Source organism: Theropithecus gelada, chromosome 19, assembly GCF_003255815.1.
Source record: "Theropithecus gelada isolate Dixy chromosome 19, Tgel_1.0, whole genome shotgun sequence".
Taxonomy (NCBI): domain Eukaryota; kingdom Metazoa; phylum Chordata; class Mammalia; order Primates; family Cercopithecidae; genus Theropithecus; species Theropithecus gelada.
In genome coordinates, this window is record NC_037687.1 from 21,395,549 (window position 1) to 21,409,650 (window position 14,102).

Here is a 14,102-nt window from a genome sequence, read left to right on the forward strand (position 1 = left end):
GCGCTGTGTCACCCAGGCTGGAGTGCAGTGGCGCGATCTCGGCTCACTGCAAGCTCCGCCTCCCAGGTTCACGCCATTCTCCTGCCTCAGCCTCCGAGTAGCTGGGACTACAGGCGCCCGCCACCACGCCCGGCTAGTTTTTTGTATTTTTAGTAGAGACGGGGTTTCACCATGTTAGCCAGGATGGTCTCGATCTCCTGACCTCGTGATCCGCCCGTCTCGGCCTCCCAAAGTGCTGGGATTACAGGCTTGAGCCACCGCGCCCGGCGAGTTAAATTTCTTTAAAGTAGAAATCCAGGGACTAGAGCCACCTCAGTCTAGTTGCCTGCCACTTAATTATTTTCACAAGCCACAGGAGACTAATTTTCCGCTGATTTTTTTTCCCTTTTTTTTTTTTTTTTTTGAGAGAGAGTTTCATTCTGTCGCCCAGGCTGGAGTGCAGGCGCGAGATTTCTGCTCATTGCAACCTCCGCCTCCCAGGTTCAAGCTTTTCCCCTGTCTCATCCTCCGGAGTAGCTGGGATTACAGGAACCCGCCACCATGCCTGGCTAATTATTGTATTTTTAGTAGAGACGAGGTTTCATGTGGGCTAGGCTGGTCTTGAAGTCCTAACCTCAGGTGATCCGCCTGCCTTGGCCTCTCAAAGTGCTGAGATTACAGGCGTGAGCCGCGCCCGGCCTTTTCCGCTGCATTTTTTACACGTGTCCCAAGCAGAGTCTCAAGTTTTACCGACCACCACCTCTCCCCCCATCATTTCTTCAGCTTAACTGTGGCTTGCAAAAATAGTAAATAATAAAATACTAAATTTTCAGTTTCTTCTGACATTCCCGAATGCCAGTTTTCCCTAATTCACATGATCAATTATTCATCCTTCAATTTACATTTTTTATACCATGTTTTAATTAATCATTTTTTGACAACGCATTGGATGGCACTTTAAAAATATTTGTTTTCTTTTGTAAATACTTTCCATGAGAAGAAAGCAAAGTATAATTCCCTGATGCTGTAGTGTGAAAAAAAAAATTATTCCTCTTTGCTTTTATCTTGTATAGGCACAGAGATCTTATCAGAATGTTTTTGGGTCAAAGTTTCCCTTTGGAAACGATGAGATGAGACGTCTTCACCCACCCTGTAGTTTTGTTCTTGGTCCTGGGCTTCAGTATTTTCTGGGGATAAACCAAGATACGCACCACGGCTATATCTGCTAGAGTGTCTAGTGAATATCAGCTACGGGGTCTTTTTTTTTTTTCCTTATATCACAACCTGAGTTATGGAGTATAGCCTCTTAAGAAAGAAGGTGGCTGCCCCAGGGCTGAGAGGAGTCTCCTGTTGTACTTCTTTTTCGAAGACATTAAAATTGTCTTCACCCAACTCAGCTTCTATTTCTTAGAGACACATTGCTGTTAAGCCAAAGATGCTGATAAACAAACACAGAAATAATTTCTGCCCCCTGGATTCTCTAAGTGGGTAGAGAAATAGTGAAATAAAAAAACCAAGTGAGTAACTCTGTCATAGAAATTAAAACTTGAGCCCAGTGACTCTAAGCTAAGGCTAATATTGAGCCTGCAAAAAAAGGTTATTAAAGGCCCAGTTAATTCTTTCTGGGGAGCCGCCCCTGCAGATGTCCCAGCCATGAAAGAAGCTTTTATCCTGAGAGAAGTTATGGAGCCCTGGAAAGCTGGGGATCCACAGGCAGTTAAGGTTAAAATAGAAGGGGTCTCAGACGTTCTTGCTGAAGACGAAGTTGTTATTGTTATGAGATAGTTTCTAGACTTTGTGAAATATAAACAAAGTTAGATTTATGTTAAAAGAAATTCCAAAGGAATATTGCAACAGGAGGAAGTACTAACAGTATCTTTAAGGATTGCAAAGCTTAGGCAGACAAGGACTTTCTTTCATAAGGAGGAGCAAACAGATTAAAAAGAAGGTGTGAGGGAAATGGCAAATTGAGGATGAAATAACTAGAGTTTACATCTTTTGAGATGGAGTCTCACTCTGTCGCCCAGGCTGGAGTACAATGGCATGATCTCGGCTCACTGCAACCTCGGATTCCTGCGTTCAAGTGATTCTCCTGCCTCAGCCTCCTGAATAGCTGGGATTACAGGCACCAGCCATCATGTCTGGCTAAATGTTTTGCATTTTTGTAGAGACAGGGTTGCACCATGTTGGCCAGGCTGGTCTTGAACTCCTGACCTCAGGTGATCCACCCACCTCGGCCTCCCAAAGTGCTGGGATTACAGGCATAAGCCACCGTGCCTGGGCAAATTTAGCTGATTTTTATATGAGTAAAAGAAGAAAATGTGCAGAGTTTGTGTCTGGCTATGTGATCGGTAAAAAAAGGGCACCATCTAAGTTATAATGGAAAAGGTGTTTCTTTCCATAAACTGTTCCTGGAGCACACAAAGGATGGAGAATTTTATTAATCACAGCTGTTTACCTGGATTACCTATGTGCTTCATCTTTCCCCACCCATTTTTTTTTTTTTTTTGGTCCTATACATTTATTCCATTTTGCTTTTTCTGAGTTGTATCTTTTATAATTAACTGGTCAACATAACTATGTTGTTTTGCTTGTTCTGTTAGTGGCTCTATCAAATCATTGAACTTGAGGGAGGTTGTGGGAGTCCCCGATTTTTAAACAGTAGCTCAGGAGTGTAGATGGATTCACTGAGTTTGTTACTGACATCTGCAGTAAGGAGAATACTGTGCAACTGAGTCCTGAATCAGGGTCTGTGCTGAATGGGTGGTGTCAGAATGCAAATTTTAGACAATGAGTTGATGTTGGAGAATCTTGGTGTTCAGCAAACTCTATAGATTTGGTGCCAGAGGAAAGATACCACAGAGGCCTGGCCTGGAATGAAACTCTGGGAGGCTCTGCTTTTCTGTCACAGTGCCCATTGTTTTGTGATTCTAAGTCTCCTCCCAGGGTGAGAGAGGACTGAAAACTTAAAGGAAAGAAGCTCTGATGGCAGATTCCCTTCTTCCACAGCTGTCAGCACAAGATTTCTACCCACTCACAAACACACCCACTAGCATTGAGGTGTCTATACCACTCCCAGGGCTGGACACCACCCTCAGGAATTTCACCACAGCATTTTTGATCCTAATTTTTTTTGGCCCACAAATGTCTATAAGTCTCCTGGCATATCCTCACCCCCAGACACTGAATCTGCAGCAGCAACCTGTTTTCTCCACCAACCTAGGGTTCTGGACCACCTGTCCATAATCTCATCTGCCTGCATGAATACAGAAATAAATTAGAGTAGAGTCACACCTGGGCCACGAGCTGTAGTACAAACCAGTCCTACCTCCTACATTGCACTCTCCCAAACTCATAGATTTTTTTTCCTTTTAACTTTTATTTTTTGTTCCTGAGTACACATGCAGGTTTGTTATATAGGTAAAATTGTGTCATAGGGGTTTGGTGTGCAGATTATATTGTCACTGAGATCCTAAAAATTGCACCAAACAGGTATTTTTTCTGATCTTTTTTGTCCTCCCATCATCCACCATGAACTAGACCTCAGTATTTATTGTTCTCTTTGTGTCTATGCATTCTTATTATTTAGCTCTTACTTGTAAATGGTAACATGAATTTATTTATTATTACTGTTTTTTGAAACAGAGTCTTGCTCTGTCTCCCAGGCTAGAGTGCAGTGGCACAATCTCGGCTCACTGCAACCTCCACCTCCCTGGTTTCAAGCGATTCTCCTGCCTCAGCCTCCCAAGTAGCTAGGATTACATGCGACTGCCACCACACCCAGCTAATTTTTGTATTTTTGTAGAGACAGGGTTTCACCATGTTGGCTAGGCTGGTCTCAAACTCCTGACCTGAGGTGATCCACCCACCTCGGCCTCCCAAAGTGCTGGGATTACTGTCTCTACATTAGTTTTCTAAGAATACTGGTCTCTAGCTCCATCCATGTTGCTACAAAGGACGTGATTTTCTTTCTTTCCTTCCTTCCTTCCTTCCTTCCTCCCTCCCTCCCTCCCTCCCTCCCTCCCTCCCTTCCTTCCTTCCTTCCGCCACATAGTATTCTATGATGCTTGTGTACCATATTTTGTTTTTATTGAATCTTTTATTTTATTTATATTTGAAGAAAGGGTCTTACTCTTTCACCCAGGCTGAAATGGAGTGGTGTGATCTAGGCTCAATGAAGCCTCAATCTCCTGAGCTCAAGCAGTCCTCCTACCTCAGCCCCCTAGGTATCTAGGACTTCAGTCACATACCACCACACCCACTAATTTTTTCTTTTTCCATTTTTTGTAGACATGAGGTTTTGCCATGTTGCTCAGGCTGCTCTCAAACTCCTGAGCTCTGGCAATCCACCAGCTTTGACTTCCCGAAGTGTTGGATTAGAGGCATGAGCCACCATACCTGCCCATACCATATTTTCTTTATCCAGTATACCATGGACAGGCATTTAGGTTGATTTCATGTCTTTGCTATTGTGAATAGTGCTGCAATGAACATGCATGTGCATGTGTTATGATGGAATATTTTATATTTCTTTGGGTATATACCCAATTATGAGGTTGCTGGGTCAAATGGTAATTTGTTTTTACTTATATGAGACATCACTACACTGCTTTTCACAATGGTTGAACTAATTCTCACTCCCACTAGCAGTGTATAAACATTCCCTTTGCAACCTTACCAGCATCTGTGATTTTTTTTGAGTTTTGAATAATAGCCATTCAGATTTGTGTGAGATGATGCCTCATTGTGGTTTTTGTTTGCATTTCTCTAATGATTAGTGGTGAGCACTTTTTTATGTGCTTGTTAACCACATGTATGTCTTTTTTTGAAAAGTAATCTGTTGATGTCTTTTGCTTACCTTTTCTTTTTGTTTTTTGCCAAGATGGAGTCTTGCTCTGTTGCCAGACTGCAGTGTGGTGGCACGATCTCGGCTCTCCGCAACCTCCACCTCCCTGCAATCTCCACCTCCCAGGTTCAAGCAATTCTCCTGCCTCAGCCTCCTGAGCAGCTGGGATTACAGGTGCCCACCACCACGCCTGGCTAATTTTTGTATTTTTAGTAGAGATGGAGTTTCACCATATTGGCCAGGCTGGTCTCGAACTCCTGACCTCAGCCGATCTGCCTGCCTTGGCTTCCCAAAGTGCTGGGATTATAGGCGTGAGCCACAGTGCCTGGCCTAATCAATCTTGAGTTGATTTTTATATATGGTGTGAGAGAGGGGTCTAGTTTCAATCTTCTACGTAGTGCTAACTAGTTATTCCAGCAAAATTTATTAAATAAGGAATTTTTCTCAAATTCCTCTTGTCAGCTTTGTCAAAGATCAGATGGTTGTAAGTGTACAGAATAATTTTGGGACTCTTTAATCTGTTGTTTTGGTTGCTGAGCCTGTTTTTGTACCAGTACCATACTGCTTTTTTTACTGTAGCCCTGTGGTTTAATGTTTGGTAACGTAAGGCCTCCAGCTCTGTTCCTTTTGTGTAGGATTGCCTTGGCTATTTGGGCTCTTTTTTTTGTTCCATATGAATTTTTTTTTTTTCTTTTTCAGACGGAGTCTCGCTCTGTCTCCCAGGCTGGAGTACAGTGGCCGGATCTCAGCTCACTGCAAGCTCCGCCTCCCGGGTTTACGCCATTCTCCTGCCTCAGCCATTCTCCTGCCTCAGCCTCCCGAGTAGCTGGGACTACAGGCGCCCGCCTCCCGGCTAGTTTTTTGTATTTTTTTAGTAGAGACGGGGTTTCACCGTGTTAGCCAGGATGGTCTCGATCTCCTGACCTTGTGATCCGCCCGTCTCGGCCTCCCAAAGTGGTGGGATTACAGGCTTGAGCCACCGCGGCCAGCCCTCCATATGAATTTTAAAATAGATTATTTTGGTTCTGTTAAGAATATTTTTGGTAGTTTGATAGGAATAGTATTAGATCTGTGGATTTCTTTGGGCAGTATGCCCATTTTAATGATACTGATCTTTTCTATCCGTGAGCATAAAAGGATTTTCCATTTGTTTTTCATCTCTGACTTATTTAAACAATTTGTTTTGTTTTGTTTTTTTATTTTTGTCATAGAGATCTTTCACCTCTCTGGTTAGCTGTATTTCTAGATAATTATTTTTCTGTGGCAGTTGTGAATGAGATTTTTGTTTTTGATTTGGCTTTTAGCTGGGATATTGTTGATGTACATGGATGCTACTGATTTTTGTACATTTATTTTGTATCCTGAAACTTTTCTGCAGTTGTTTGTCAGTTTAAAGAGCTTTTCTGTCACAACTATAGTCTTTTCTAGATACAGAATCATATTGTCTGCAAAGATCGCTTGACAACTTCTCCTCCCATTTGGATGCCTTTTTTTTTTTTTCTCACCTGATTGCTGTGGCAAGGACTTCCAATTCTATGCTGAATAGGAGTGGTGAGACAAGACACTCTTGTCTCCTGCCTTTTTTTAAAGAGAAATGCTTCCAGCTTGTGTCCATTCAGTATGTTGGCTGTGGTTTTGTCATAGATAATTCATTATTTTGAAGTATGTACCTTCAATGCCTAATTGGTTGAGGGCTTTGACATAAACGATGTTAAATTTTGTTGAAAGTTTTTTTTTTTTTTTTTATCTGTTGAGATAATCTTGTGGTTTTTGTCTTTCATTATGTTTATGTAATAAATCACATTGATTTGTTTATGATGAACCAGTCTTACATCCCAGAGATAAAGCCTACTTGATCATAGTGGATTAGCTTTTTGACGTGCTGTTGGCTGTTGGATTTGATTATCCAATATTTTGCTGAGGTTTTTTTTTTTTTTTTTTGGAAACAGAGGGCTCTGCTGCCTAGGCAGAGTGCAGTGGTGCGGTCTCAGCTCACTGCAACCTCTGCCTCCTGGGGTCAAGCGATTCTCCTGACTCAGTCTCCTGAGTAGCTGGGATTGCAGGCAACCGCCACTGCGCCCACTTAATTTTTTTTTTTTAGACGGAGTCTCGCTCTGTCGTCCAGGCTGTAATGCAATGGCGATTTTTTTTTGTTTTTTTAGTAGAGATGGGGCTTCATCAATTGGCCAGGCTGGTCTTGAACTCCTGACCTTGTGATCTACCTGCCTCAGCCTCCCAAAGTGCTGGGATTACAGGTATGAACCACTGCGCCCAACCTTGCTAAGAATTTTTACATCAGTGTTTATGAAGGATATTGGCCTGAAGTTTTCTTTCTTTGTTTTTGAGACAGAGTTTCATTCTTGTTGCCCAGGCTGGAGTGCAATGGTGCAATCTCGGCTCACCACAACCTCCTCCTCCGGATTCAAGCAATTCTCCTGCCTCAGCCTTTCAAGTAGCTGGGATTACAGGCATGCGCCACCACACCCAGATAATTTTTTTTTTTTTTTAGATAATTTGTATTTTTAGTAGAGATGGGGTTTCTCCATGTTGGTCAGGCTGGTCTTGAACTCCCGACCTCAGGTGATCTGCCCGCCTTGGCCTCCAAAGAGCTGAGATTACAGGTGTGAGCCACCACTCCTGGCTAGCCACTGTGCCCGGCTTACCTGAAGTTTTCTTTTTCCATTTTATCTTGCCAGGTTTTAGTATCAGAATGATTCTGTTCTAATATAATGAGTTGGGAAAGATTTCCTTCTCATTTTTTTTGGAATACTTTTAGCAGAAATGGTACCAGCTCCTCTTTGTTCATCTTACAGATTTCAGCTGCAAATTTCTCTGGTGCGCAGCATTTTTTGGATGGTAGGCTATATATTACTAATCCAATTTTGGAGCTTGTTATTGGCCTATTCAGGGCTTCATTTTCTTTTGTGTTGAGTCTTGGCAGGATATATTTGTCCAGGGATTTACTTATTACTATTAGATTTTCTTGTTTGTGTGCATAGAGATGTTCATAGTAGACTTCAATAGTTATTTGTATTTTTGTGGGGTCAGTAGTAATGTCCCTTTGTCATTTCTAATTGTGTTTATTTGGTTCTTCTTTCTTCATTAATCTAGCCAGTAGTTTATCTTATCAATTTTTTTTCAAAAATTTAACTCCTGGATTTCTTGATCTTTTGTATAGTTTTACATATCTAAGTCTCCTTCAGTTCAGAGCCGCTTTTGGTAATTTTTCACGTTCTGCTAGCTTAGAGTTGGTTTGTTCTTGCTTCTCATACTTTATTTTGTGATATTAGGTCAGTAAATTCAGATCTGTCTAACATTTTGATGTGAGTATTTAGTGTTATAAATTTCCTTCTTAACTGCCTTAGCTGTGTTGCAGTGATTCTGGTATGTTGTATCTTTTTTCTTAGTTCTTTCAAACAACAATTTGATTTCTGCCTTAATTTCATTATTTGCCCAAAAGTCATTTAAATGCAGGTTGTTTAATTTTCATATAATTGTATGTTTTCAAGTGGCTTTCTTTGTAGTTGAATTATATTTTCAACAATCTGTTGTCTCAGTGTGTGGTTGGTATAATGTAGGGATTTTTGTATTTGCTGAGCGTTGTTTTATTACTAATTGTGTGGTAAATGTTAGAGTTTGTTCACATGGCGATTAGAATAATGTATATTATGTTGTTTTTACTTAGAATTCTGTAGATATCTAGTAGGACTATTTGGTCAAGTGTCAAGTTTAGGTCCTGTTATCTGTGTTTATTTTCTGTCTCAAGGATCTGTCTAATAGTTTCTGTGGGGTGTTGTAGTCTCCTACTGTTGTGTCAGAATTACAGTTTCTTCATAGGTCTCTAAGAACTTGCTTTATTCATGTGTACCCATGGAATTTTAATAACACCTTTCTCTCTTCTGCTTTTTTCCCCATAAGCATTCTTTCAAGTGCACAAAGTGTGCCCAAGGCTACTCCTTAGATGCCTGAATCCAATGTCTACTGAAATTCAGATGTCCAAGAATTCAAGAACACATCCAGAAAACCTGGCTGTTGTAGAAAAAAAATATAAATTAGAAATGGAAAGCTTTATTCTTCTACCTTGCAATAAGCATTTAGCATCTTAAAGCATTTAGATGATGTGTACATTTATCTTTGTTATTTTGAAATACACATACATTATATTAACAGCTTAGTAAACATTTTATCATTATTTTTTTACTCAGGGTTGTCATTACCTAGGACTTCAGATCCATTGCTTTGTTTTTGCTTTGGCAAAGTTTTTTCCGTTCATTTTTAGTCTTTTAAAGTCGACACAGATTTATTTAGATCAAAGCTCATTTTAAAAACACACAAAAGTGGAGCACAAAAATAGGATTAAAGTTAGCAATACAGAATGATAAAGACTAAAAGATACTGAGTAGTTTTTTTTTAACAGAAAACTGATTGTCCAAGGTAATTATCTAATATTTTCAGGCTGAAGTACTCACACTGCGAAAAGAAAGCAGTTCAGTATATAAACTGAAGTTTAGTATATAAACAGTGAAGTTTTTAGTTGTACTTTGGTTTCTGTTTATTACTTCAGAACAATTAGCATAGTTATGTGTAGTGTTTGTAGACGACCTGTGTTTATATACATTAAAAAGTATTTTCAGCGAGGCACGGTGGCTCACACCTGTAATTCCAGCACTTTGGGAGGCTGAGGTGGGCAGATCACGAGGTCAGGAGCTGGAAAGCAGCCTGGTCAACATGGCGAAACCCCATTTCTACTAAAAATACAAAAATTAGCCAGGTGTGGTGGCATGTGCCTGTAGTCTCAGCTACTTGGGAGACTGAGGTAGGAGAATCGCTTGAACCCGGGAAGCGGGTGTTGCGGTGAGCTGAGAACATGCCATTGTACTCCAGCCTGGGTGAAAGAGCGAGACTCCGCCTCAAAAAAAAAAAAGTATTTTCTACAATAGTATGAATATAAGGCCACAAAATTTACTTACAATGAATCAAATAGGCATTTTAATATTGTTATTTATACTTTTGAAATATAAAGTGTTTTAACTGAATTATGATAACAGACTTTTTTTGTTTTGTTTTTTCAACGGAGTTTCACTCTTGTTGCCCAGGCTGGAGTGCAATGGCACGCTCTCAGCTCACCACAACCTCTGCCTTCCAAGCAGATTCTCCTGCCTCTGCCTTTCAAGTAGCTGCCTTTCAAGGGATTACAGGCACCAGTCACCATGCCCGGTGAATTTTTGTATTTTTAGTAAAGATGGGATTCCACCATGTTGGTCAGGCTGGTCTTGAACTCCCGATCTCAGATGATCCACCCGCCTCAGCCTTCCAAAGTGCTCAGATTACAGGCATGAGCCACAGCGCCCAGGGGTTACAGACATTTAAAAAAAATTTTTTTTTTTTTTTTTTTTTTTTTTTTTTGAGACGGAGTCTCGCTCTGTCACCCAGGCTGGAGTGCAGTGGCCGGATCTCAGCTCACTGCAAGCTCCGCCTCCCGGGTTTACGCCATTCTCCTGCCTCAGCCTCCCGAGTAGCTGGGACTACAGGCGCCCGCCACTCGCCCGGCTAGTTTTTTTTGTATTTTTTAGTAGAGACGGGGTTTCACCATGTTCGCCAGGATGGTCTCGATCTCCTGACCTCGTGATCCGCCCGTCTCGGCCTCCCAAAGTGCTGGGATTACAGGCTTGAGCCACCGCGCCCGGCCTAAAAAAATTTTTACATTAATCATGACTAGTACATTAAAATTATGTATACTTAGATATTTATATCTAATGTTCAAGAAATTTACTACAAAATTGTTACAGTAGATATTAGTCTGAAATGTTTAATAGGGATAACTTTAGGTAAGCATAATTGTAGTGTCTTGTATTTCACTAACGTGGAATGCTGCTATTACAGGACAAACACAGGTGACATGGCCATCCAAAAACCATAATAGCTCTTTAGTTAACTATGTTGCAAGCTCAAATACGTTCTACTATATGAACAGAGAGGGATTCCAATTTTTCATCAAAAAGTGCTGGTGGAAGTTGTCAGATGTATTTCAACATAGATCCCCCATTCAATGTCTAGGAGATGAGAAAGCAGCAGAGATGAAAGAGAAACCTTATGAAATTCTGCTGAAAATATGCCCACTTTCTTTATAATGCTCGTGTTTCTCATGCTGAGAGTAGCTGTGCACTCTGGATGCTTAGAGAGAAATTGTTTTAAGGGAATATTTTCTGGCTATTTTGATAAATCTTGTTTCTAATTTGAGTTTTTCTTAAGATGCTTTTAACTTCTTTATTTCTCTCAATATAATCTTGCTCATTTGAGAGCTGTTTTTCTCTCAAATGCTTTGGGTATCTGTTTTAGAAGCCTTGTGAGTATCCCATGGTATCTTTGAATGAGGTGGGCTGTCACAGGGATGAGTCTTGGAGTGATCTCTACCCAGACTCATATTGGAGATCCAGCAGTATTTTTTCATGTCACCATTATAAATTGACACTGAGGCTGAAACACTTCTTCCATTCCCTTTATTGTGAAGGTGCAGTTCTACCTAGGAGGCTTGCAGGCTCTCCTGCAGCTCAGGCTTCCCTCTCTGATGTGGCACTGGAGTGCTGCTGTGGCAATTGGGGTTCGCATAAGATGTGAGCTGCCAGCTGTGAGCCCTGTGCTGTGGGCTGTGCCTCAGTGGCAGATGGTAGGAGTCAAGAGAGGACACTGGTGACGAGGGGAGGGCAAGCAGGAGTGCTCTAGCCCAGCCTCAGGGAATAGAGAGCCATTGTTTTAAAATGTAAACAGCCAAAATGATAGCATCCTAATCAACCATTTTTGTAGAAGAGTGAAAGCCTACCTTCGGCAGGCACCAGGCTTCAAATGGCAAAACTGCCTCTTGTCATTAAGATGTGATAAGTTTATTTTGGCATTGAATATAACTGTGTAGCATACATGGAAGGCCTTTTCAATTACCAAGTGAAATTTAGAATGAATTATGTATGGCATGGTGTAAATTTTTCTACTTGTGGATTAATTATGATGAACATCTTTCTGTCTTTGCAGTCTCTTAAGCAGATTGACTATGATGCACTTCACATTCTAGTTTAATTGTGTAATAAAACCGTTTTCTTTCTCGTCTATCATTGTGTTTCTCTGGGGCTGTAGAAAGTTTTTCTTTTCATAATATATTCCAAACACTGTCTAGAATTGCCAGACATGATATAAACACATAAAGTGCCAGTCAAGCTTTACTCTAGAGGGGACTTTCCCTCTCAGGCTTCCAGTCACCTCACAATTATGCTACACAGTATGTGCTGTCTCCTAAATATGCAGGCAGAATTATGTATCTGCCTACTTGGTATCTATAGGCCACTACAGTCACTTCTAGAGAAGCTAGGCCAGATTTCTATAAACTTCACAGGGCAGCAATCAACCATTTTACCTCTTTCCATGACTCTTATATCTTCAGACCTGAAACTGACTCACAGAACATGGAGCTCAGAAACCGAATCAGAGTAATATGTGTGCAGTGAGTAGACATGTAGACATGAGAATCTCCACTTCTATCTCCTCTTGCTAAAATGTCCACAGATATGCAGGTAACACCTGCTGCTACTCCACCCATCCAAAGCCTAAATCTGCAGCTCCAAATTCTGAATCTAGGTCTTAAGATTTGGAAAACAAAAAGATTTTTATCTGAGGAATACAAGTCATTTTGGTTGTCAAACTCAGAGAGACATTAAAATGAGAGCCCAGACTGGGTGTGGTGGCTAACACCTGTAATCCCAGCACTTTGGGAGGCTGAGGCAGGTGGATCACGAGGTCAGGAGTTCAAGACCAGCCTGGCCAACATGGTGAAACCCTGTCTCTACTAAAAATGCAAAAATTAGCCGGGCGTGGTGGTGGGTGCCTGTAATCCCAGCTACTTGGGAGTCTGAGGCAGAGAAATGCTTGAACCTGGGAGGCGAAGGTTGCAGTGACCTGAGATCATGCCACTGCACTCCAGCCTGGGCGACAGAGTGAGACTCTATCTCAAAACAAAACAAAACAAAAATACACACACACTTATGTCTTTTTCCCCACTTTGAGCTGTGTATTCATCTCTTGAAGCTATTCACAATTGCCACAAGTAGCTATCAATTTAACTAATAATGCGACACTGAACACTATAACTTAAGCTGTAAACCTTAATGATGTATATCCAATCCATAGTCAATGTTATTTCTGTAAATAAATAAGAAAGGTAGGTATAGTTGTGGTTATAACTCTAGATACTTTGTTGCCTTGATCTCTCACTCCCAAAATCATTTGTTACTAACAGACATTTTTGTACCATCCCACTCTCTGTCCCTCTTTTTTTTTTTGCCTTTACAAATCCACTTGTAACTGCTGCTGATCAAAATATAGATTCCAGGCAGCTTGAATCTTTGCTCCCAGGTTACAATCCTCAAGGGTGGAACAAATAAACTGTCTACTTATATCTGTGTTGCCTCGGATTTTCTTTTTAGGCAGACATATTACTTAGGATGTGCTAGAACAGCCTCTAGGAGAACATCTCTCTTTAATTGTACTCCATTTGCTGTAACACCCAAGAATGTAGAGCCAGTTTGATCTGACCAAGAATCTGCACATAAGAGCTGACCCCTGCCTGAGATTCACAAGACAGGGCCAGGTTTTAGATTAAGAAGGTAATGAAAACCAACAGGAGGAATTTTCTGCATTGTGAGATGTCAACATAGACATCTTAAAGTGCCCCTTTGATAGTGTGGCTCTTTGAGCTTTTCAGGTCTTGTCCAGTGACCTGCTACAGTTACATGAGAGGATCCCAGTGTACATAGAATCTGATAGCAGAATCTGTAAGTAAAGATAAGCATCTTAGGAGTGAGAGATCAAGGCTACAAAGTATCCACAGCCATGACCACAACTATACCTACTCGTAAAATGTGATACTGGAGTAGAACATTTTTATCCTTCGTCTTACCCAAAAGCTAGCAAATTAGGACAGGTGATCCAGGTTCTGGAGCTTTACCAGGACAGTTCCATTTTCTATTTAGAATCAGCCTACATCTCTTCTGTCTGGCTTACAATTGGGCCATCAGTGCACGGTGAGTGGGAATCCTCTCGGAATCACCTAGGCGTCTTTGAGACATTTGAGGATTTCCAGAGCAGAATTGTGTCAGGCTGACAAGAGTGGTTAACTCTGCTTCTGTCTCAGTGTAAGAGAAATGGGTCATCCTTCCCTCATTCAAGAGATATTTTTGGTTGGTACCCAGATGACAGTTTCTTCAGATTCCTGGTACTTGGGAGGAAAAGA

The 14,102-nt window shown here is 41.1% G+C and overlaps 1 protein-coding gene across 4 annotated transcripts in view; it reads left to right on the plus strand.

Annotated features, from left to right (window-relative positions):
• ZNF257 (zinc finger protein 257) overlaps nt 1-14,102 on the plus strand; it is a 34,650-nt gene that overhangs the window by 2,360 nt on the left and 18,188 nt on the right. Inside the window, exon 2 of one of the 4 annotated variants that reach the window (XM_025367767.1) lies at nt 4,862-4,999. The exons of the other annotated variants lie outside the window; for them this stretch is intronic. Coding sequence (XP_025223552.1) covers nt 4,862-4,999 — 138 coding nt within the window. The remainder of the gene's footprint in view (nt 1-4,861; nt 5,000-14,102) is intronic. 4 annotated transcript variants of the gene reach the window in all.